This window comes from Electrona antarctica (genome assembly GCF_951216825.1).
Source record: "Electrona antarctica genome assembly, chromosome: 10".
NCBI lineage: Eukaryota > Metazoa > Chordata > Actinopteri > Myctophiformes > Myctophidae > Electrona > Electrona antarctica.
Window position 1 is genome coordinate 22,303,009 of NC_136791.1, and position 26,171 is coordinate 22,329,179.

General features: G+C 45.4%; 1 protein-coding gene across 1 annotated transcript in view; it reads left to right on the forward strand.

The window, feature by feature from the left end:
- LOC306931232 (calcium-activated potassium channel subunit alpha-1-like) overlaps positions 1 to 26,171 on the forward strand; it is a 247,320-nt gene that overhangs the window by 55,842 nt on the left and 165,307 nt on the right. Inside the window, 2 exon segments of the mRNA XM_079512515.1 lie at positions 10,398 to 10,408; positions 10,410 to 10,563. Of these exon segments, the coding sequence (XP_079368641.1) occupies positions 10,398 to 10,408; positions 10,410 to 10,563 (165 nt within the window).

Here is a 26,171-nt window from a genome sequence, read left to right on the forward strand (position 1 = left end):
AAAGGGGAAGTGAGTGATATGACGTTATACTCTTTTCCGCTTGCAGAAACACGATAAGTGAGACATGAATGAAAACCATAATGTAGGTCCTGTCCCGGGCATTATGCAGGGGATGTTGCTTTCTAAGACACGCACGCTTTTCATGTCCCTACACGCTCAAAGAAAAGACAAAGGAATAAAAGACACTTCCGTTGTAGATGGACGCCTAGAGCTGGGGGATCTAAAAAAAAAATGCTTTTTCATTCTCGCCCTGATGAAGACCAGTTATGGTCGAACCATGTTGGCTGTTGCCGTTTTAATTAAATTAAAGCTATTAGTCTTTTTAACTTTGAGTGCCCGGATCGTCTCTCTTTGAATGATGTGTTGTGGTGATGATGGTGATCATCAGGGGAGGAGCAGTATGAATGAAGACGAGGCATAGTTAAATCAGTGGTGGAAAGCAGCTAGTACTGTTAATTAAGTACAATGTTGAGGTACTTTTACTTTACTTGAGTCTGTCCGCTATTCCATTCTTCCAGTCCACATCTCTGGCTCTATTGTACTGTAACAGTATTTGACAGCTTAGTTACTTTGGCGGATTTAGATAATTACAAAACATACATTCATCAATATTAAGCCCCTCTTAGGGGCTATTAAACAAAATCTACAAGAGAACAGTGGAACCTGTCGTGAGCTGCTTTTTTTTTACGGGACATTCTGCCTATCCTCTCCGTCGTCAAGCAGAATATTTCTATATACATGGTAGTATGACTGCTTTTACATCAGGGAAAAAAATATATTAACTGGGATTACTTCCAGTACTTCCCCCACAGGGTATAGTGCTGTGTGCCGTACGTAACCTCGTCCATTGATACATTTCAAGCCCCAGTGGTTCCCGGGATAAAAATAGACCCCACGCAGTGAATTGTGGGTAGCCTGAAAGGTTGGTGATTGTGTCGTCCGGTATAACCTCTTCAGGTTTTTTTCATCTAAATGTTGGCAGATAATGGAGTGCCACTGGCCTAAATGAGGCCACATCATTGAGATGCAAAGGCAGTGTAATGGAAGAAACCCAAGGCTTTTCTACCAGGTTATTTCTAGTAGGGGTGGTATGGGGGGGGGGGGCATGGCTGAAGGGCACAGGAGACATGAGGCCTGGCTCACTCCTGTCCTTGTGCACAGAATGATCTAATGAAGTGCTTCTCAAAGTGGGAGCTTGTCCGGGGACCCCCAGCCAGGGGTCCTTGAGGTTCGCCCCTTGAGGGAGCTTGAGGGGGCTGAATATATTTGCAGAAAATAGTCTATTGTAGATTGTGTTGTGGGCCCAAATCATTGAACACCTCTGGCATTAATTTGGAGTGTGAGTCTTGGCGTTCGGGTTCTGCTTATATACCGCTATTACTCCCTGCTCAACACATTTTTTATTTATTTAACAAGGACAATACAAAAAACAATCAAATTATAAAAACATGAAACAAACACATGTACTGTTGACCAACAACACATACTGTTGACCAACACATACTGTTGACCAACACCTATTTCTAGCGATTCGATTCTGGCTGGGTCTGTCCCCTCGTCTGTCCTCACATTGTGACTGTGTTACTGTGTGTCTTCACATTCTTGTCTCTCTTTGTGAATTCCAGCGACCTTTTCTGGATCTGGGGCCCACTTATAAATCCACAAAAAGTGTTACCGAGTACCACCCTAGTGCTGAACAATAAATGAAAAAAGATAGAGATCTATATTCAGACACCTATGTATCTCCTTTTGTGAAAAATTGTGAAGAATCGTGAAACACTTCCAATGGCTGTCCAATACATTTTAGTGACTTTTAGTTTTAGCTTATGTTTTGTTAATATATATTTTCAGGGGAAAAACAATAATCGTATGAGAATCGTGATCTCAATTCTTGTGAAGGAAAATCGAGATTCACATTTGAGCAAGAATCATACAGCACTAGACCACCCATCTGACCACTCAACTGCCTTGTTACTGATCTATCAAGCTGGCTTGATGCGTGGGCCGGCCCGTTGCCCGCAGGTCGGCGGGTCAACCCCCCCCCCCACACAATAAAAAGGAGGAGGAAAAAAAAGCATTCCGCTAGCCTACCTTCTTTCCTTCTCTCCTGCTCTCCCGTCTCTCAATTGCCCGTCGATGTGTTGCTTATTTGAGCAAGTATGCACAGCTGCCTCTGTTCAATTAATCAATGATTTCCTCATTATCCTGATATCCCGGACACCGCTGCATGCATGTCAACTTTATTTGAATGTCCCATGCAATGTTATTGTAGGACAGTACACTAACTGTTTTTAGCTATGTCATCGTTCAATGTTCTCTCATGTCGCCTAGGCTATTGTACACAATTTTATAGGACAGGGAAAATATGAATTGTCTATCCTAAAACCGAACCCGTATCCTCAACTGATTATAAACGCAACGCTCTCTCTCTCTCTCTCTCTCGACCCCCCCCCCCCCCCCCACCCGGTATATGAAATTTAGCCTACGTAATATTTCTTTGTTTGTTTTATTGTTTTGAGGTCTCTTCTCCATCTGCTGTCAGTAGCCTGTAAATTGTTGGGAAAATGGCCCAGTCCCCTCTCCCCTCTCACTCTCGAAAGCAATTGAATGGACTGGATTTGCTGGATGTTGAAAAGCCGGTCATTAGGCTACTTTTTGTTTTTGCGGGTCGCTGGGCGGGCAGGTCGTTGATTCATATATTGTTTTATGGGGCAGGTTGGCTCGTGGGACGGGCGGGTTATGAAAAAAAACGCGCATAATTACTGGCTTGGATCATCAGTCGCGCTGCTCGACTGCTCTTCTTCTTGCCACCCTAAATAATAACCCCCTCCCCCCTATTTAAACCCTTCCGCCCACCAACCAAGCTAACCTCATAATTACGTCGCAGTCAGTTGTATAGCGGTTCGCCGTGATGTGATTCAGTGCCATTTGCAAGGTTGTCAAGTCCGTTAGCAGCACGCTGCTATTTACCACTGTATTACTGTGGCAGAAAGGATATGTGCGAGGCATGCGGTCCAGCTGGAATCGGTTGTAACCCTGCTGTCACTGTCGCTGCCAGACGTGACTTTTCGCGGTGTGCATGACACACTCGGTGGCGTTGGCGCGTTCTCTCCTAACCGTGGTGGAGGGAGTGTGAGGAGGATGCAGACAGCGGTCCGGTCCGTGACAGCGCCACAGCCACGACATACTACCTTGTCGCAACATGCCTGGAGAGCTTTGAAGCAGGCAGACGGCCAATCAGAATGAAACCTTAGACACCCCTCCTGCCCCCCGCACACGTGCACGCGCGCACGCACGCACGCACGCGTGCGCAATGTACTTGTGAGGACGCTAGCGATTTTATGAAAATGGAAGGGCAAAGTGATATTTTTTGGTGCTTGATGTCCTCACATTGTATATTTCTGAATTTACGGTATACTATACATCGTGGGGACACGCACGCGTATTGAAGCGCACACACACACACACACACACACACACACACACACACACACACACACACACACACACACACACACACACACACACACACAGAGTGCGGTATTTTCATCATGTGATGGGGAAGAAGCATACTGGCTATGTCCAGTAGGACTGCAAAGTGAGGTTAAGAGACAGACGTAATTACATTTTATTATCATACTTTTTATTTAGTGTCAAAAGTTGTTTCAAAACACTTTACATGTAGAGCAGAGACCTGACATTGTCCCACCCTGAGCAAGCAATTTTGCGATGGTGGCAACGGAAAACTCCCCCTTAACTGGAAGCAACGTCAGGTAAACACAAACAGCAATTTACATCATTGTCTTCTAGCACAGTGGTTCTCAGATATTTTCCATTGGACCATGGACCCCCATCTGAAAGTATTTTGTGCCAGGGACCCCAATAAAAGAAAAATAACTCCAAATTCGTCGCAATCTTTTGCAAAATGTTTCATGCATGCTACAGTACAAGCTGAGCTTGCAGATCGACAATTTACGAAGCTCACCTCCGCCCCACCCCCTCCTGGTGCTGCGGCCATCTTGGAAACTAAACACAATATAAACAATTGGAGAGGGGTGGGGCCGAAAAGGGATAAAAAAATGCACTATGAAACTTTACTTTTTACCTTGGATTGGAACCCAGTATCCTACACGAGTGCTGAACTTGTTACCAATGTGCTCATAGAGCCTGCCCGCTTGCTCAGGAGATAACGTGTTGACCTTCAGGTCAAACTTCGTGTCATAACTTGTGTCTTGGTGAGACATGACCTTTGACCCGATCTAAATGTATAGTTGAGTGAAATGCATACATCTTCCTCATGGTAACACATGGGGCACATTCAGTAGCCTGGGTTAAAGCCTGAATCGCTGCGTTCTGTGACTCTGAATTGTTGCTACTTGGTCTGGACAGAGGCTGCTTGATATGCATTTCATAACGTAAACTGTTATGTAGCCACGTTGTTGATACGTCATCAGCCAGCGCCACTCTGTCCATGCTTCTCACTGTTGAAAAAAAACGCCGTTCGAGACTTGAGAGTAAAATCATACGGTAAAAAGTAAACGATTCAGTAGTCCACTGTCAGATTCAGCAGTACAAAAACACTGACTGTTGTGTGGGGTGAGTTTAGTGAATGATAAGGGGACTTTGCCGGACAACAGCAGTAGCTGTGTGGGGTGAGTTTAGTGAATGATAAGGGGACTTTGCCGGACAACAGCAGTAGCTGTGTGGGCTGAGTTTAGTGAATGATAAGGGGACTTTGCCGGACAACAGCAGTAGCTGTGTGGGCTGAGTTTAGTGAATGATAAGGGGACTTTGCCGGACAACAGCAGTAGCTGTGTGGGCTGAGTTTAGTGAATGATAAGGGGACTTTGCCGAACAACAGCAGTAGCTGTGTGGGGTGAGTTTAGTGAATGATAAGGGGACGTTGCAGGACAACAGCAGTAGCTTCGCAGTGCACATTGATACGACGACAAACTGGTGTTTCTTTTTTTTCCAACCCTTACTGGTGAGGGTATGCACGCACGCACGCACGCACGCACGCATGCACGCACGCACACACACTCTCACTCTCTTCCAGGAATACAGTGTGTTGCCAGGTTATGTTGTTGTATCCTGTTTGTTTTTTTGTTGTTGTTTTGTACATTCTAACCATAGAAACCTCTAGCCTCTCCTAGCTCCGAGGAATGCAGTGTCACGTACTTGGCTAAGTAAGTAATCTACTATGATGGGAGCCTGTACGATGTGTGAAGGACAACCATAGTAAAACAATGTTGTCGTCGAGCAGAACACTCTTATCTCCGTATGTAAATTAATGCCCTATACTTCATCACCCTACAGTGTCACACACAAGACCTTGATCCGCAAGCAGATCCGTTTGCGCCTCACTTCGAGCTTGCGAGTATATGCTTTTGAATTTGAATCCTGAAAAGTATATCAGTTTTGGACATATAAGGTTTCCGCCCCACAAAGATGATGTGTGTGTCTGTGTCTGTGTCTGTGTGTGTGTGTGTGTGTATATATATATATATATATATATGGATGCAGTGTGGTAATGTGAGCCTGCCTCCTCGGAAGGGAAAACTGTCTTCCATCGAGAGGGTCCAAAAGTTATTGGAGTTCCCTGAATTCCCTGCTGGGCCACTTGCTGGGCCTGCCCTGCACCCACTGGCTTTTTACGAGGCCAGTTGTGGCTCACGCTAACCTTTAGTGTGTGTGTGTGTGTGTGTGTGTGTGTGTGTGTGTGTGTGTGTGTGTGTGTGTGTGTGTGTGTGTGTGTGTGTGTGTGTGTGTGTGTGTGTGTGTGTGTGTGTGTGTGTGTGTGTGTGTGTGTGTGTGTGTGTGTGTGTGTGTGTGTGTGTGTGTGTGTGTGTGTGTGTGTGTGTGTGTGTGTGTGTGTGTGTGTAAGTGTAATGACATTTCCAATGGCACAGTTGTCTTGCTTCAAGGGCTATTACGGACCAAACTTGTATTCAAGCAAAGTTTTGAGTATTTTAGTTCTGCGCTTCCAGGTCAGGGAGTGTACCTTTAGGGCTGGGCGATACATATCTCATCACTATCATGATAATTACATAAAGATTACTGATAATACTTCATGCAAACAAATTAATAGTCAATCTACAAGCTCACCACGTGCCCCTTCACAACGCAAAGAGAGCTTATAGATTGGCTATTTTCGACCATTGTGCTAGCTTGGATTCCAACCTGAATAGCTGCGTTCTGTGACTCTGAATTGTCACTGCGCTACTCAGTCTGGACAGAGGCTGCTTGGCTCGCATTTCATAACGTCAACTGTTACATAGCCATGTTGTTGCTGATACGTCATCAGCTAGCGTCACTCTGTCCATGCTTCACACTGTTGAAAGAAAATAGCGCCGTTCGAGAAACAATTCGGTAAAAAACGATTCAGTAGTCCACTTTCAGATTCAGTAGTACAAAAATAATGACAGTTGTGTGGGGTGAGTTTAGTGAATGATAAGGGGACGTTGCAGGACAACTGCAGAAGCTGCGCAGTGCGCATTGATGTCAAACTGGTGTTTTTCCTCAACCGGCACCACAGCCATGGTTCCATTTCAACCTTTCATATGTCCTGCCTACCTTGGAGATTAGGGGACTATCCAGACTGAGTTGCGAAGTGACATTTTCAGATCCGCGGAACGCAGCAAATCAGGCTGGAACTAGAAAAAGTGCCCTTCTGGGCACAGGTCTCCACCAGGAGGATAGGACTGTGTGTGATGTTTGGCAAAATGTTTAGTAATATAAACATGTTTTTTTGTAACAATTTTCTTCATTTTGTTGAGGAAATGCAGAGCCAGATCACTCATAGCATCTCTGAGGATAGAATTCTGGATGAGCAGGACATGTGCAGCATTTTGAAAACTCCTGAAAACTTTGGAAGGCAATGTTAGCCAATCAGTGTACAATCTGAGAAATCCAACAGACTCGTCTTGATCACATGACTACAGAGATCGTGTGTACCGATTTGCATGATATTTGGATGAAATCTGTGCGACTAACATAAGCAATGTGTTTAGCAGAAATCGGCCTCATGGTGGCGCTATAACCGGCAGATGTGGAGGGATGCAGGGAAAATGTTTTTCCATGGCCTCTAGGGAGTGCGCATACATAAGTTGTATACAGATTGATGCAGTTATAGCTAAAAACAGGAATTGGCCTGTTATAGCGCCACCATGAGGCTGATTTGGAAAATAATGAGTGGCATGTCGTCCTCGGCCTAGTGGAAATGTCCGTGTATAATTTCACGGAAATTGCACACTGTTTTTGTGATTTGTGGCATTTTGTTCGAAACGGACCATTCATGTGAGCTTTGGAAGCCAATATTAGCCAATCAGGATGGAAGATGGGAAATGGTGCAAATCCGTGTTGATCACATGACTATGTAGATAGTGTATACCGAATTGTGTGATGTATGGATAAAATGTGTACGGGTAATCTACAGAAATGTGTTTTGCCTAAATCGGCCTCATGGTGGCGCTATAACAGGCCGTTGAGGAATATTTGGGGCAGAGGTTCATCGTTGGCATCCATGGAGTGTGTGTGCACAGTTTGGCATGGATCGGGCCAACGGTACCGGAGATTAGCTGATCACGGACGGACGGAAGGACGGAAGGAAGGACGGACACACACACACACACACACACACACGCACACACACGGACGGAGTGCAAAACATACTCTCTCCCCATGCCTTCGGCCTGGTGGAGACAACTACCATTGTGCAAAGATCTATGATAGATGGCTTAAGTGGTCCGATTAAAATACATTTATTTCAATGTTTTCAGTGTTGATTTGCTGATACAGTATGCAAGAGGTTGAAGAAGAGATTATGCAATGTTAATTGAATAATCTCTTATTCAATTATTGGTTCTGGTTAATCGGTTTCGATATGTTTTCTTATAAGCCCACGTCCTTTTTTTCCTGTAAATTGCCCGGTCCTAGAGTGTGTGCTTGTCTCTGATCAGCTAGGGGTGAGTGGCGTGCTTGAGCAAACAGCTGCGTACAGCAGCGTTGGCCAGCGAGGCGAGGCGAAGTCGAGGCATGTCGATGAACGGCTGCTGCTTCAGACAGGAGACCAGACAGCTGAGAGGGCCCGGCTAGGCCGGCATGCACAGGGCTGGGGTACGGAACCGGACGGACTGAATCGGTGTCAATTTTGACAGCAAATTTGAACACATTCCATGCGTTATAGTATAATTGACTAAATACCGTGACTGCCGGGATTGTTTAATTACCTTGGGAGCATATGCGCCTTTTGATCTATGAAAATCTGCTTGAAAACAGTCCCAAGCTTTGTTATTGAGCCGACACATAAGCCACTTCCTCGATCCGGGTCACAGACGAAGAGCAAAGCGAGCCAAGATTGTCCCTACCGGCCAAGCTACACCAGGCTTTTCTCGCGCGTTTACCCTAAACACGATCCCCGCGCGTGCGTTTTTTTTAAATAGGACTGGACCTAAATTCAACGCACCCGTTTAGGGTAAACGCGCGCGTTTTGTGCGAGAAAAGCCTGGTGTAGCTTGGCCGTACCCCCTCGTTCACTTTGCATTGGACTCAGTTTCCCATATTGCAAGCCGGCGGTTGGTTGATTTCCGGTTACATCATCATAACGCGTCCGCCTCGTTACATTGTACATTGTATGAAGCGGATTTTCATAATAACCATCTAACAACGGCGAATTAAACAAATGGCGGGTTTAGCGTATTATGCGTGGAAAGACAATGGAATAAATGTCGTGGAACGCAGGTTATGCGTTCAAAGTGTTTAATGTACTTTTAGTCATAGTCTTTTGAATAATGATTTAATTTAGTCATATTTTAGTGATCATCAGTCAAAGTTTTAGTTTTTTTAGTCAACTAAATCTACGGTTGATTTTGTAATCAACCGTAGTGGCAGATTTTACATTTGAATACATGCTGAAAATAGCCGATCTGCAAGCTCACAATTAACGTGTCACAGCGCGACTTATTGTGATTGAACATCTGCTATATTCAGTGCAACACCCGAGCGCCACCAAACATAAAATTACTTTTTTAGTTCTACTGGATGTTTACCCAATGCACTAGTCCCTCCGTGACATTTTAGTCTAGTTTTTATTTATATTATACAACATTGTCGTGTAATATGCAGCCTGCATGATGATGAGAACAGTCTGAGATCAGCAGTTCTAAACCACTTTCTACCCCGAGGCCCAATGAGGCCCCATAAATGTGCAAATGGCAGCCGGGCGACTGCACAGACGCTCTCCTGTACATTCTCCTCCATGCGCTCGCTCTCTCTCTCTCTCTCTCTCTCTCTCTCTCTCTCTCTCTCTCTCTCTCTCTCTCTCTCTCTCTCTCTCTCTCTCTCTCTCTCTCTCTCTCTCTCTCTCTCTCTCTCTCTCTCTCTCTCATGTGCACACGGACACGTTCAACATACTGTAGGCAGATGGATGGTTATTGCTGTCGTGGCGTGACGGTCGAGTTGTTTCAGTCGTTCTCCGGAGCTCAGAGGTTGTAGACAGGATGTTAAAGCCCTATTAGACTTAGTTAAGTGCAGCATTGCTCAACAAACTCACATAGAAATCAGGAGTTTGATGCTTGTTCAGTAAATCAGTGTTTAATATTATTTTCCCCGATACTTCTGCTTCACAGCTCCTGAGTTGTGGGCCATTTCTCTGACCACAGTCGTGTGTGTGTGTGTGTGTGTGTGTGTGTGTGTGTGTGTGTGTGTGTGTGTGTGTGTGTGTGTGTGTGTGTGTGTGTGTGTGTGTGTGTGTGTGTGTGTGTGTGTGTGTGTGTGTGTGTGTGTGTGTGTGTGTGTGTGTGTGTGTGTGTGTGTGTGTGTGTGTGTGTGTGTGTGTGTGTGTGTGTGTGTCCATCTCTAAATCTAATTCAAAGGACTGTTATATGTTAAATCAAAACATTTAAAACAAAAAAAATGAAAGGAAATGTATAGACAAAGCTGTACATTCAATTTACTTAAAAGAAATGGCAGCAATTGTTCAGGATTTTTCTTTTGGTTTAAACCTTTTTTGACCCCTTTTCTTTTTAACAATGCACTCATAGCTGTGTCTGCCTCCATCTCTCTGTGTCTCTTTCTTTCTTTTTCTCCTTTTTGTGATTTGGCTTAATAATAATAAAGATCTTAAACATCTTTACTCCAATGCCACATCCATTCCTGCCAGAGTTTGTGCACATTTTGCTTGACCCAACATGTTGAACACTTTTCCTACACTTTACTGTGCTGTTTACATGGTTTCAGTGGTTCTTAAAGTGGGGTCCAGCAGGGGGGGGGGGGTTCCAAACGGACATTTACTTACAGGTCTGTAACTCTGAGAGTTACAAAAGAAAGTTTGAGAGTGAAAAGTTGTATGTGTTTTTGCTGGATTCCCTGACGGTGTTTTGTCTTCTTCCTTTGTGCAGGAGGCTCCGAAGCCCGTCCCCGTCCCCGTTCGTTATACAAGCTGACGGGACGACTAAGGAAGGGGACAACACAGAGGTCCCCATGACCGAGGTGGGATGGATGACCTCTGTCAAAGATTGGGCCGGGGTCATGATCTCCGCCCAGACGCTCACCGGCAGAGTTCTGGTGAGTTGATATCTCCAACCTGAGAATAATGTATTTTCTCAGATTGTTTGTTTGTATGTTTCGAGTGTTACGGCGAGAAGAAGCCCCAGTTAATGAGCAAATTATGTGTGTTCATCATGTTGGGGGGTAGCCAAATACCCCCCCCCACCCCCACCTCCCCCCAATCACATTAACAGAAAACACATTATTTAACTGTTGACGGATGCACCATAATCTAAGAGTGATGGTGATGGAGCCCGCGCCAAAAAGGCATAAGTCTTAATTGTGTTGGATGGTTAAATAAATTAGATGATGACCCGCACATCGCTCATTGCTATTTCACGGCATTGCAAAAACATTTCCATTAGCCAAATGCATATTGGGGGTCCTTGACATGAAGGCCATATGACCGTCTGTCTGTCTGTCTGTCTGTCTGTCTGTCTGTCTGTCTGTCTGTCTGTCTGTCTGTCTGTCTGTCTGTCTGTCTGTCTGTCTGTCTGTCTGTCTGTCTGTCTGTCTGTCTGTCTGTCTGTCTGTCTGTCTGTCTGTCTGTCTGTCTGTCTGTCTGTCTGTCTGTCTGTCTGTCTGTCTGTCTCTCTCTCTCTCTCTCTCTCTCTCTCTCTCTCTCCCCCCACTGCATTGCACTCATTCAGTAATTCACTCTACTGAGGCTCAGCCAGCCGAAGTGACGTGGGCGTGTGTGAGAGAGACATTTATTTGTGAACATATGCAGTGTGTGCGCAGTAGGGATAGAAGTTGTCAATCTGTGGGAAATATGCTCTTGCAATTGTTTGGGAACCACTGGGTTAGACCACAGCATGGCAATTCATAACATTCGTTATTCCATATTTCATATTTCATATATTCCATTCCTTTGCTTCTGGAGGGGAACCGAAGTCAATAACTGATTGGTGGTCACTGTGATTGCCCAACAACACTTTACCTCCATAAATAAACTAAATGCACCTCCATAAAAGCTGCGCATAAAACGTTGTATTGATTAAAAATGTGTCACCCTCTTGCAGAGACGGTTGACACTTTAATAAATAAGGTAACATTAAAAAATGTTGCCATAAAGATGAGCACTAGCTTGTGAACTTGCCCACAGTCCAATATCTTGAATGGCCTTAAGAGCAGAACTGGATATCCTGATAGGGGCATTTGTTTCTCCATTATATTGAAATTACATTATTTTATTGTTTCATCACTGCCTTCCTCTGATTTGTCGCATGCTTTGCTCCGTGAAGCACTCCAATGTTTCCCACTACGATGAACCGTTGAGCTACGAATTACCACACTCTTTCTTTCCAGCCGTCGCCTCTGTTCATTTGTTTGTCAAGCGGCACTTTCATTCGAATGTGGGAATAATAACAATGTCTGTTCCTCGCAGACATTTCATCTATCTGGGCGCGTCTGGGGAGCAGGATGTAAACTAGACGGTGTACACACACACACACACACACACACACACACACACACACACACACACACACACACACACACACACACACACAGGATGGAGAAGGGAACCATCCAAAACTAATACGGTGTCATTGTTAGCGGCTGTTGGAATGTGACAGTCGATCTACTCGACACACAGGCAGGCAGGCGGCTGGCTGGTGGGAGACAGAGAGGAGCTGGGAGTTGAGAGGCGGCCCCCGCGGCTTCCATCATCAGCCTCTTTCGTGGTGAAGGAGATGAGATGAGCTAGTTCCTTGAAGGAAGCCGTCGGTTTCCTAAATGAGCCTCTCTTTCATCTTCGCTTCTGTCCCACTGGCACACCGCACGGACACACACCCGCCCCGCATGCATGCCCTTCTCTCACTCGACACGAGGAGCTTTGAGAAGGACAGCCTTTTAGTACACCTCTTTCAATCAGAATCAAACTTCATTGTACAATGAACTGATTTTTCCGTAAACTCCATTACCCCCCCTCCCTCCCCCCTAATGCAGTGGTTCTCAAAGTGTGGTCCGGTGACCCCCAGGGGTCCTTGTGGGCTTTCCACGGGGTCCCCAGCAAAATAAAAATAATCAAGATATCTACATTATTTTGTAGCTAAAGTCGATCAACTACGTACTGTAAGCGATTAAAGTGGTAACGCATATTGGTAATTCCACATAGCAGCAGGCATAGATGTTGTGCATTATTAAGTCAGGTGCAAAAAAACCCAAAACTGAAATAAAATCTACTTGGCTTGTCCACAGGGAAAGTACAGTCTCTACAGAGCGGGGGGAGTGGAGGCGGGCTCATAGGTTGGTGAACCAATAGTGTCGGTGTCCGTTTCCAGCGCTAGTTTGTTCCGCACCTCTATGCTCGGAAAAGCATAGGGCTCTTTCAGGCCACCGGTCTGGTGACAGGAGGTGATCAGGCCTTAATTGTTCAGCAGTCTTGACGGTAGCCGTGCAGCAGATGGATGGTCAGACATCCGGAGGTCTTGCCCTTGGTACTGCGGTCGCCGGTCGCAGTATGTTAAACATTGTTAAACGTTGTCGATGTTAAAACATTGCTGGAACGGTTGATTCAACAGATTTCCATGTGCGCCCCGGCATCGTGTTGCCGTTTTCTTGAAAGTAAATCGTCTGTCGGGTGTCCGAAACGGTCACTTTTCAGGGTTCAAATTCAGATGGAAAAGCTCAGAACTGGCTGCTTCGTGGCCCCGCTTCGAGCTTGTGGATCTGCTACTTTTCATGCTTTTGTGTGACGCTGTAGTATGATCAAGTAGGGCGTTAATTTTCGGTAAAACAAACCACAACCAATGTACTATGGAGATAAAAGGTTTCTGCGCCGACAGCAATAATAAAGTATCCCCTAATGCTTCTCCCTTTCACCCCTGGAGCTCGCCGTGGGCTAAAAGCTACACTGTGGGAGCCCGGTCATGTGTGACTGGGGGTGATAAATATTTGATTGGACTTTATATTGTAAGGGTGATGACCAACACAAAAAGCTAGCGAGCCCTCTGAGACGAGCAAACACAGACCGGCCAACGCTTCCGTATCAATCATTCCCCCCCCCGGCTTTTGTAAAGCACACAAGGTGACAGTGTCCCTAATCGAAATTGGATATATGGCTGTGTGTGTGTGTGTGTGTGTGTGTGTGTGTGTGTGTGTGTGTGTGTGTGTGTGTGTGTGTGTGTGTGTGTGTGTGTGTGTGTGTGTGTGTGTGTGTGTGTGTGTGTGTGTGTGTGTGTGTGTGTGTGTGTGTGTGTGTGTGTGTGTGTGTGCACACGTGTGTCGGAGGCTATGATCACACATGGACGGATGTCTTTGATAAATGACCACTGCGAGGAAACAATGTATTATCGCAACTCTGCTTTGTCGTAAAGTCTCTCAGCAGGGCACGTCCGCGCAAATCAATACACCCACGCACGCACACACAACACACACAGAAGGGCACATGCACGGTCACGGTCCTCGCCTGTGTGTGTGTTTGTGTGTGTGTGTCGGCACCTGCTGCTCGTTGTTGACTGTTATTTCTCAGCGTGAGCAATGCCCGCCGGCAGTAATGGCTTCCTCCTGTCTCACGTACGCCGGCCGTGCCAACCACAGGCGACGGCCCGTTGCTTTTCTCTTCCAGCCGTGTGCCGCCCGCCCGTGGCCCCCGCCGCCGCCGCTGATGATGTTCCCCAATCAAATGTCTGGCCCACTCAGTGTCTGCTATAGCTGGGACAGTGGTACTCAAAGTGGGGTCCGGACCCGGCGTGGTCCCCCAGGGGTCCTTGAGGAGGGGCTTCCACAGCAGAATGTGTTAGTATAGCAAGCGTCACAGTCTCTTTTTCCTTGTTTTGTAGTTGTACATCTGCAAAAAAAAAAAAGATCTTGACAGTGTTTGAAAATGTTTAAAAATTTAAATTTGGTCCACACAAATCTTCTCTTCTGTTGGTCCCTGGCACAAAATATTTTCAGATGTCTTGACATGAAAATGACACAGATACAGCATCGGAATAATTCTTCCATTTATTCCATTTATCTGTTGGCTATTACAAAATAGCAGATGTACATAAGTGTACATAAGTCGGACGTACATATAATTGTTTAGAATCTAATTCATCGTAGATTTATTTTAATCATGTTTTACATAGCCTAAATCGTCTCTTCTTGGGGGTCCCTTGGGTGGGGCAATACAATTTGGGGGGTCCTTGACATGAAAGGAATGTGGGAACCACTGTCGTATAGTACCGGCGGGGTTGGTGGAGTACTTTGTCCAGCACTGACGTCTCCTCCCGGGCAGAGTGTCATGCGGTGAGCCTGCACCGTAGTGCTGGTGTTGGTGGCTTTAGATTGGTGTGGTAATTCAATAGGCCTGGGGCTATACTTGATCTTTTCAGGAGCAGCCAAGCCGATCCAGGCAGGGGAATCAACAGGGAAGGCAGGGCGCAAGGCTATTTGTCTCAATCTGCCCCTGCCTTTCTGCTTCTAGCATCCGACACATTCTATCTACACAGAACGGCCTGTGTGTGTGTGTGTGTGTGTGTGTGTGTGTGTGTGTGTGTGTGTGTGTGTGTGTGTGTGTGTGTGTGTGTGTGTGTGTGTGTGTGTGTGTGTGTGTGTGTGTGTGTGTGTGTGTGTGTGTGTGTGTGCGCGTGTGCGTGTGCGCGTGCGTGCGTGCGTGCGTGCGCGTTAATACCTGTGTGGACCTGCGGTGGACAGCCCCAGAAAATTGGATGACTGGGCACCGTTAACACGGCAGTTGCTATGGTTACAAACGTTTTGATGGACAGCAGCACAGATACCACACACACACGTTTATTACTTTACTCGGAGGACATCAACATTTTAGGACGGTATTGAAAATGGCCTAAAATAACAGAATTATAGCTATTTTTCGCTAATAAGCTAATAAGTCGTTAACCCTAAAACTTAACCCCCCCCCCCCTAATCAAAACACGAACCCCAACCTGAATCTTTTTCTAATTGCAAACCTATCTCCACAAACATCTTTTCTCTCACGGAAATGTCCTTCTAACATTGTCTATTTATCAAATTGTACTATGCTTGTTTGGTCCTCACAATTATAGTAATACGCACGCACGCATGCACACACGCACGCACGCACGCATGATGTGTGTGTGTGTGTGTACACACTTTTTTTTCTTCCATTCCCTGAAAAGTAGCGGTTTTTGACATAAGAGTTTTACGGCCGACGGCAACGACACCCACTTGAAGCGACTCGCCTACACAGGGCATCTCATCAGCAGTGCATTGTGGTCCAGGTATAGAGCCTGCACACCGAAGACGCTAAAAGATACTTCTTTATTACAAAATGGATGGATCCGCTGTGGATCGAAACCACACCACAGCACCTAGCGCAAATGTGCGCACCTATAGTTTACTTTTGACTCTTGCATTACGCCACTTGAACTCTTGCAACGTCCTTATTCTGAGGGCAAAACCATCAGCGAAAACGAGCAATCTACAAGCACTGGTAGTTCTGCTTATTTCCGGTGAAGAGATTTACTGTAGAGTTAAATGGTAGCGGACCTAGTAGAGCCCTGGGGGAACCCCAGTCATCTAAGACCTAGTAGACCTAGTAGAGCCCTGGGGGAACCCCAGTCATCTAAGCATCTAAGTCTCTATGGTAGCGGACCTAGTAGAGCCCTGGGGGAACCCCAGTCATCTAAGCATCTAAGTCTCTATGGTAGCGGACCTAGTAGAGCCCTGGGGGAACCCCAGTCATCTAAGCATCTAAGTCTCTATAGCGGACCTAGTAGAGCCCTGGGGGAACCCCAGTCATCTAAGCATCTAAGTCTCTATAGCGGACCTAGTAGAGCCCTGGGGGAACCCCAGTCATCTAAGCATCTAAGTCTCTATGGTAGCGGACCTAGTAGAGCCCTGGGGGAACCCCAGTCATCTAAGCATCTAAGTCTCTATAGCGGACCTAGTAGAGCCCTGGGGGAACCCCAGTCATCTAAGCATCTAAGTCTCTAGTAGAGCCCTGGGGGAACCCCAGTCATCTAAGCATCTAAGTCTCTATGGTAGCGGACCTAGTAGAGCCCTGGGGGAACCCCAGTCATCTAAGCATCTAAGTCTCTATAGCGGACCTAGTAGAGCCCTGGGGGAACCCCAGTCATCTAAGCATCTAAGTCTCTATAGCGGACCTAGTAGAGCCCTGGGGGAACCCCAGTCAGCTAAGCATCTAAGTCTCTGGTAGCGGCCCTAGTAGAGCCCTGGGGGAACCCCAGTCATCTAAGCATCTAAGTCTAAATGGTAGCGGACCTAGTAGAGCCCTGGTGGAACCCCAGTCATCTAAGCATCTAAGTCTCTATAGCGGACCTAGTAGAGCCCTGGGGGAACCCCAGTCATCTAAGCATCTAAGTCTAAATGGTAGCGGACCTAGTAGAGCCCTGGGGGAACCCCAGTCATCTAAGCATCTAAGTCTAAATGGTAGCGGACCTAGTAGAGCCCTGGGGGAACCCCAGTCATCTAAGCATCTAAGTCTCTATAGCGGACCTAGTAGAGCCCTGGGGGAACCCCAGTCATCTAAGCATCTAAGTCTCTATAGCGGACCTAGTAGAGCCCTGGGGGAACCCCAGTCATCTAAGCATCTAAGTCTCTGGTAGTCTCTATCGGGTGGAAACGTCATCATGTCCAATACTGTTACTTTTCAGGATTCTAATTCCATGTTTCAAGCTTGCAGATCTTTTGTGTGACGCTGTAGTAGTATGATCAAGTAGCGGAGAAAAACTAAAAGTTAGAATATGGCAATAATATGAGCATCCCATAATGAGCAAAAAAATACATGGTTGAGGATTATAACACCACCACCCTGCTCCGCCTCCATCGGCTGGTGCATTTGCGCAATATACAGAAATAGGTCAGGGCCTGCCTCTGTTTCTTAATGGGACCTTGGGTGGGAACACCATGAGACCATCTGCTCTGCCGGCCTGTTCCCTCAGCCCTTTGGTCATCCCTCTGTCCGACCCTCAGTCCTGTCCGTCCCTCAGTCCTGTGGTCATCCCTCTGTCCGTCCCTCAGTCCTATGGGCATTCCTATGTCCGTCCCTCTGTCCTGGGTCATCCCTTTGTCTGTCCCTCAGTCCTATGGGCATACCTATGTCCGTCCCTCAGTCCTGTGGTCATCCCTCTGTCCGTCCCTCAGTCCTATGGGCATACCTATGTCCGTCCCTCTGTCCTGGGTCATCCCTCTGTCCGTCCCTCAGTCCTATGGGCATACCTATGTCCGTCCCTCTGTCCTGGGGTCATCCCTCTGTCTGTCCCTCAGTCCTATGGGCATACCTATGTCCGTCCCTCTGTCCTGGGGTCATCCCTCTGTCCGTCCCTCAGTCCTATGGGCATACATATGTCCATCCCTCTGTCTGTCCGGCCGTCCCACAAGGTCAGGCCTTGTGAAGGTTGTTGTTGTGAGGAGGAGCACGGCGGGACGGTTCAGATGTCCCGCCGTGGAGAAAATGAGTGTGAACGTGTTCCCTCCTCCTGCTCCTCCCGCTCCTCATCGGCGCTATCGGGTGGAAACCTTGTATATCCAAAGCTGTTACTTTTCAGGAAAAGGACAAAAAAACAACAACCTGTTTTTCAATGGATCCACTGTAGTTATTATTTAGCCACAAGCTCTTGTTAATTACTTTGCATTTAGAATAAGTTTGAAAAGTTCCCCACACCTGCCATTTGATTAGTTAGTCAGTCCACTTGTCAGTTTGCACTCTTTACCACTGCACTTTTCCATATGGGCCACAGACAGACAGATGGTTATTATAACGGGTAGGGCATTCATTCCCTATTTGCATCGTTCCCGAGTAGGCCAGTACCCAACGGGCACCGGCGTAGTATTTATAGAACAGACACACTTTAAAAAAAATGAAGATATATAAAATAGCAAAAATAGCAGATTTTTGCATGACACTCTGGTATGACAAAGTAGGGCATTATATTAAGAAGAAATACTATGCAACACGGAGATGAGTGGACAGCCGTCTCTCTCTCTCTGTGTGTGTGTGCGTGTGTGTGTGCGTGCGTGCGTGCGCGTGTGTGCGTGCGCGTCAATCAATCAAATGTATTTATACATTCATGAGAACAACTCGCATTCTAATAAAGTTCTTACAGATCGATATAAACAGCAAAACAGAACCATAAATAATTAAACAGCACTCCAGTCATATAGTCAGTCAGTAGAGAGAAAAGAAAAGGAAGGCAAACCCTTCTTAAACATAGTAGTCAGTCAGTAGAGAGAAAAGAAAAGGCAAGGCAAACGATTCTTAAACATATAAGGAAGGCAAACCCTTCTTAAACATGACAGGAAGGCAAACCCTTCTTAAACATATAAGGAAGGCAAATTCAGCCCTTCAGGGGCATTCAGAAGCTTGAGAATATAGAGTTTTTTAACCTGGATTTAAAAGACTCAACAAAGGGAGCAGATCTAAGAAAAGAACGAATGCACCTGTGCTGTGCTGTGCTGTGCTGTCTGAACTTCTCTGACAGCCATAGGTATTATGTGAGATGGATTTTACCCCTGTGTACATGTGTACAGATGTTGGGCTGCATTTAAATGAACGCTGCGTGCGTGTGCCTGCAGCTGTTATGCGTGTGTGTGTAGTGCTTTGGGCTGTGGCAGCTAATTAGACTTTCCCACGGCGTGTTTGGAATTAATGTCTTGTTGCTGTCGCTAAAGTCATCATCAGCACGGATACAGCTGCCAACGCCGCTATGCAGCGCTGTCTCTCTGTCGCCTCACTCTGCTATACTGCTATACTCGCTATACTGCTGTACTCGCTATACTATTGTACTTTTACTCGGTGTACATTTTGAAAGCAAGCTTAACCCTTTTTACTTGCAAGTATACAGTAATACAAAGAGTCTGCGTGCGTGCGTGCGTGCGTGCGTGCGTGCGTGCGTGCGTGCGTGCGTGCGTGCGTGCGTGCGTGCGTGCGTGCGTGCGTAAAACGAGAAGTAACCACTGGTTTAGAAGGCATTTTGTATAATCGGCCTCCGATTTTATGGATTAAACTCAAAATAACTAATTGGCTATTTTCAGTGGACGACATCACTAGGATGGAACTCGTTACTTTGTATTGATAACCAGCACCTTATCGATCCTGCTTATTGATCCAGACTTTTTTTCCGAGTCCACTATTGAGCATTTTCTATTTCTATTTTGTGGAAAGACGTGAGACGACAACTTTTGAACAGAACTGGTATATTTTTGTATTGGCCAGTTAGTTTGTGAGTTTGTGGCTGGCCACCATCTAAAATTAAATGAAGATGTCTATCATTAAAACAACCATTAATTGCTTTATATTATAAATATTACTGTAATAATTACTATAACATCTCCATGTCTCTTCAGCTCTTTATTAACAGAAAAAGCATATTTATGTAACAAAAACAAAATCACCATTTTACTTTTGGAAGATAATTATTGAAGAAACTGTTAACTGGTTAATGTGTGTAATGTCAAAAAGCATAATTTTGTTTCCCCAGGCAGCGCTGGTTGGCAGGTATCAATACACTTTTACATGCTTGTGCCAGTTGATAAGATTTAATTGTTGATCAACTCTTGTCTTGGTTGTTTAAACATGACGTCAGGGCTGCTATGCTCGATACCAGGCTCGCCAAGCCCAAGGCCCATTGATTCCGGATGGGTACTCGATGTGTTATTGAGTTTGTTTCCGGGTGTGTTATTGACTTTGTAATGGGCTCAGTTTTCGAGCTCCATCCCTAAACACCATGCATAACGCCCCTACACTTAACCCTTTCCAAATCCTAACCCCAACCTGAATCTGTTAAATAATAATAAAGAAAAATCAGGGGGACCCATCAAAAGTAGTTAATACAGCATTAATCATTTTAACCATATTTTATACTTTGGCTGTTCAGAAATTACAGATCTACAAGCTAGATCTGCTATTTTTGAAAAATCGTGAAAGTGTATCTTGTGTCCTTAACCCCTGACCCCCCCAACCCCCCCCCCCCCCCCCCCCCCCCCCCAATCCATCCATCCACAGCAAATCCAGTTTAACTAGCCATACAGCGTATTCATTTGTCATCTGCCATGATTTATCAGTTCAGTCAATGACAATTCAATCGGCATTGACTACAGCCCTCTGGGCGCTGATGAATGGCTGTCTATTCCAGAGCTCGACCACAAGGGACAAACACTGCAGAGAGAGAGAGAGAGAGAGGGGGTAATGTAGTTTGATATCAGAGAGTACACATACACCTTGTTGGAGTAGAATTACAGCATGTAACACAATTTGTGTTCTTCCAAGCCACTCGTATTTTTGGCCCACGCAGCAAGATGTGATTTCCGTTCAGTGTTGGAAACAACAATACAATTTAACTTTGTTTTGGGGGGCTTGCTGAAAGGTAGATGATTAATAGAGGAGGGGAGAAGGTTGTTGTCATGGAGGAGGGAGAGCTCAGCTTGCCCATTGCCCATCATTCTGCATATAGTTTCAGCTGATGGAATAAATTCACACTTTGGCCATGTACTGTACTTTACACTAATGTGAACACTATACTGTGCAGTGAAACGTATTTCAGGAGTTCTGGGTTTTGTTTCTTTACCCTACGGCTTGGTTTCCGATACGTTTCTCTCTCAGAACCTAATTTGGGCCCTGCTGCTCTGGAGGTGGTGCTACTAATCCTGAGTTCTGAACTCCGAACTTCATGGCGTTCTCTTCTGACCGCAATGCTAATTTTGACGGCATATTTTGAAGTAGTCATATTCTTTTGAATAAAATTCCAATTTAGTTTTAGTCATATTGTAGTCATCTGACATGTTTTAGTTTTAGTTCATTAAATATAAGATTTTAGTCGACTAAATCTACAGTTGAGTCAATTTTCTCGGCAGGCCCTGTTGGCATCATAGTGCCTTAGTGTAGATCGTCTATTTTCGGAGCGTGACACCCACGCCCAACCAATACATAGCTTTAGTCATCATAGCTTAGTTTTTATCTAGTTTTCATCAGTGAAAAAAACTTTATCATCATAGTTTTAGTCAAATAAATGACTCTGGTTCTTGTTTTATACCTCATAGCAGGCATGGCCTGCCGCATATCTCAGCATATATACTGAGTGGTATACTGCATCAACTGGTATTTATATTATTATGAAAGCACTCCATTTCAAGCTTGTCGGGGCGAGACTTCTTATTAGCAGGAGTTAGGGAAACCTCAGCACGGATATTGGAGAACAGATAGCTCACCGTATTTAAAATGCACACCGTCAATGGAAAGGTGTTAATTCAGCGCATGCATATTGCTGCTGTATATGGTGGAAACCTCATATGCCCATAACTGTTACTTTTCAGGATTCCCATTCTAAAATCAAAGGTATCACAAGTGGCAGATCTACAAGCTCAAACTTGTCGTTCATGCCGCATTTCGAGCTTGTGGATCTGCTACTTTTGATGATTTTGTGTGACGCTGTGTTATTTTACCAAGAAAAAACACAAAAAAGTAAAAATCTGGAGATAAGAGGTTTCTGCGCGACAGCGACGATACATGCCTTTCCTCTGTCTCTATCTAGCTCCAACAAGTGAACGACCCACCAGGCTTTAATTTGCAACTCACCAGGGACAACGTTTTACAACATGGAAATGTGGCACTTTGCTCCTCGGCTCCATTTCGATTGGTTATCCCCCCCCCCCCTGCCGCCTCGATGAATGATTATGCTCACAGCCACCTTTCGTTACCCGTCATAATTCTGTGTCGCTCTGTGGGGATGACTCACTGTCCCTCGTTGCTTTCTCGCCTCCATCTATTAACGCGGCCGTTTGTCAGCTGGAGCTTTATTAGAACAGAGTTCAACGATCCAGACCTGAGTCTCTGCAACGCCCAACTCGCTCCCTCCTTTTCCTCCCTCCTCGCCTCCTCCTATATTGTTGCTGTCCATCAGAAACCTCTTATCTCCATATTCGGACTTTTTGTGATTTTAGTTTTCGTAAATCAGCACCCTACTTAATCACGCTACAGCAGTGTCACACAAAAGCATGAAATTAGCAGATCTGCGAGCTTGAAACACGGTGAGAAGGGAGGCGCATTTGGAGTTTAATTTGAATCCTGAAAAGGTGTAACAGTTTTGGATTTATGAGGTCTCCGTCCCGACAGACTATATCACAAAAGGTCAAGTGAGCAGACGACGGGAGTGAAGTTTCGTTTAGCCAGGCCAGCCGGCTGGCCCGTTCCTTTTATTGGATCAAAGTCACCTGTGACTTATAAGGCCATCTTGTCTGTGCAGAGACGCGGTGGCGACAGAGCCGAGGCTCATTGCTTTATCTCCTCGCCTTGAGGGAGGTGGGGGTGTGTGTGTGTGTGTGGGGGGGGGGGGGGGTTAGGTGAAGGCGAAGGCGACACAGGCCCGTTCTGACAAAAACACCAATCACGAGCCTGTAACAAAAAGAGCTCACCGCTTGTTTCAGGAAGTTGGAAAAGGAAAACGAGTTTTCATTGTGATCCCAATAAATACCTTGAAAAGGAAAATTAGTTTTCATTGCGATCCTGATAAATATACTACGTTAATTCCATTAATCTAAGCCGGAACACAATCGATTGATTGCCGGTTAAAAAATAAACCTGCTCTTGTCAGTCTACTGTTCCATCAATAAAGGAATAAAAGCCCACCCTTAAATAATAATAATAATTACAAAAAAAAATTAAATGAATGTTGGCTTAAATTAATGTTGGGCCCCGCCCCAAAAAAGTATGAATTAACGGTGACTTTGAAACATCAGATGCCATTAGGTAATTAGAATACGGCCTGTTTTTCTCTCATGTGTCTCGGGGCGAATGACTGCCACGGGGTCTTCCAGTTTCTTTGTTTTATGTTGGAATCTAATTATGGACGCTCTGCTGGCATCTCAGACAGAGGAACCAACCCCGGGCTGGTTGGGTAAATGAGAGATCGCTTCTGTCAGGGGGAGGGGAAACCTCATATGTCCACAACTTTTCAAGATTCAAATAATTAAAAAAAAGCAACAAAAGTAGCACATGTACAAGCTTGTGGATCTGCTACTTCTGATGCTGTTGTATGATGCTGTAGTACAGTGGTTTTCAACCAGTGGTCCGGGGACCACCGGTGGTCCTTGAAAGGGTCCTGTGGTCCCCAGCTAAATGATGGAGAGTTGGTAACCAAATGGACCCTTGTAGAAGTTTAACTCTTGAGAGTGTAAAATTAAACCAATTGGACCCTTACGGGTCTTTATTTTACACTCTCAAGAGTTACATTTTTGTTATCTGCATTACAAAGTTAATTTCCAAGAAGTCCACCACAATTAGAGTAATCCAAAATAATTGTTATTTGATCAACGTTTGCCTGGTATCTCTCCTATGGTAAAATAAACACACACACACACACACACACACACACACACACACACACACACACACACACACACACACACACACACACACACACACACACACACACACACACACACACACACACACACACACACACACAAAGTTAGAATATGGAGATAGGAGGTTTCTGCCCAACAGCGACGATTCATTGAACTCATTGACTTCATTCTGCCCGACAGAGACGAGATGGTGATTATAGTCACAATGAGACATGACTGCAGGCTGCAGTGGATTGATGGATAGACAGACAGACAGACGGAATGGACAGAGAGGCAGGCGGTCGCCAGGCAAATTGTCCAACAGACAGACAGGCAGAAAATTGCATCCAGACAGATTGAGAGCTGAGCAGTCTGTCAGAGTCATGATGCAGGCGTTCCTCTCTCTCTCCTCTCTCTCTCTCTCTCTCTTTTCTCTCTCTCTCTCTCCCCCCCCTCTCCCCTCTACCTCTCTCTCTCTCTCTCTCTCTCTCTCTCTCCCCCTCTCCCTATCCTCTCTCTCTCTCTTCTCTACCTCTACCTCTACCTCTACCTCTACCTCTACCTCTACCTCTACCTCTACCTCTACCTCTACCTCTACCTCTACCTCTACCTCTCTCTCCTCTCTCTCTCTCTCTTCTCTCTCTCTCAGCTCTGTCCCTGTTGTGTCGTTGCTACGGCCCGGTATGGAAACGCCTGCGTGACTCAGAACACGTCGTACACACACGTCACACCTTACATAATCGTAGCACAGTGTAATGCCTCAGTAATGGAGGATCATATTATAAACCAAGCTTTATAATATTTAAAAAAATATATATTGAAACTATACGTACACACTGGATGTGGATGCCAGGCACGGCCGGTTCTATGCCTTGAGGGGTCAAATCGCCGTAAACCCCCCGAAATGCTTAGAAAAAGCTCAACATATCAGTTATCGATCCATCGATCTATCTTCTCCTTCTTTGACCAACAGTTAACCAAATCAGCACCCTGTCGGTCAATGGCAAACAGCACTGATGGCAAACAGTGTTGATTGGGTGGGCAGGACGTCTCAGCACAAAGTTATCCAACGCTGCCAACATTGTTTTATTTACCTTTGGAGCATACGCTGAAGTATTTGCAGCTTTCAACCACGAAAATCCGGAAAAAAATGGTCGTTCGTCTTGTTATGATCAGATGCACCAGCGGCCATGCCAATGCGAAACGAAACCAAAGTGCAGAGCAAGTTGTAGTCCAAACAAACCCCCCGTCCACTTGCATTGGGCTCAATTTCCCAGAAGCCTAGCAGCCCAGATGATGACTTGATTTCCGGTTTCGCGACGGCCTCGTCATCAGGTCCCGGATAAATGCGCTGTTTCTTTTTAATTATTTTAAAACAGAATTAAACACATTAAACAAATAGCGGAATAGCGTATTATGCAGCGGCGGAACACTTGATCAAACAATTAGCGGCACTAGAACTGTTAAAGAGGGATTCTCTGGCTGTGTTTATTTTTTGTGATTTCCTTTTTATAGATACAGTACATGCATAAGACGCCATTTCCAGCTTATGATCAGTTTTTGTTCTGTCTTAGATGTTTCTTTGTCCATTTTGACCTCTTACGGACCTAATTAAATATGCGTGGACCAGTGGGGTCAAGCAGTCCAGGCAGCCCTTTGATTGGCCAAGCTTTCTATCCCTCCTCAGATGTGTCTTGTTTCACTGAAGTCTTCCTTCTCTTTTTTCTGTTCCCCTTTTCAACCCCATCTCTCCATTTTTTTTTATTCACCAGTGCCTATAGTTTTTAATTCTATTCATGAATTAATATTTGTCCTTTGTATTTCTTCATATGTGACCAAATTTGACTGAGAGCCCATGAGTTAACAGCACAGGCAGACTCTTCACATAACATGTCTGAAATTAGTGTCAGAGCTGAAATCGAAATATGAAATTAATGTTTAAACAACCTGCTGTTTTTTGCAAGATATAACAACAAGTCTATAAGCCATCTCCAAAACTGGTGGGTCAAACTGAACAACCAATTGTATTTTGTGAACCGCGGACCCCCTTGAAAACGAGATGGTTCATCTCAAGGGATTGTTCCTAATAAAGAAATTTCAGACAGAATTGTCAATTATTCGCTGCTTTCATATGAAAGAAAAAAATATCCAATGGCAGTCCACATATGTCCAAAACTGTTACCTTTCAGGATACAGATCCACAAGCTGAAAACGAGCTAGGATTGGCTTTTTCTGTGCTATTGTGTGACACTGTTATAGGGCATTAATTTGCCGAGAAAGAAATATGGAGATAAGAGATTTCTGCCCCTGACAGCAACAGCGACATCACACACATGGCT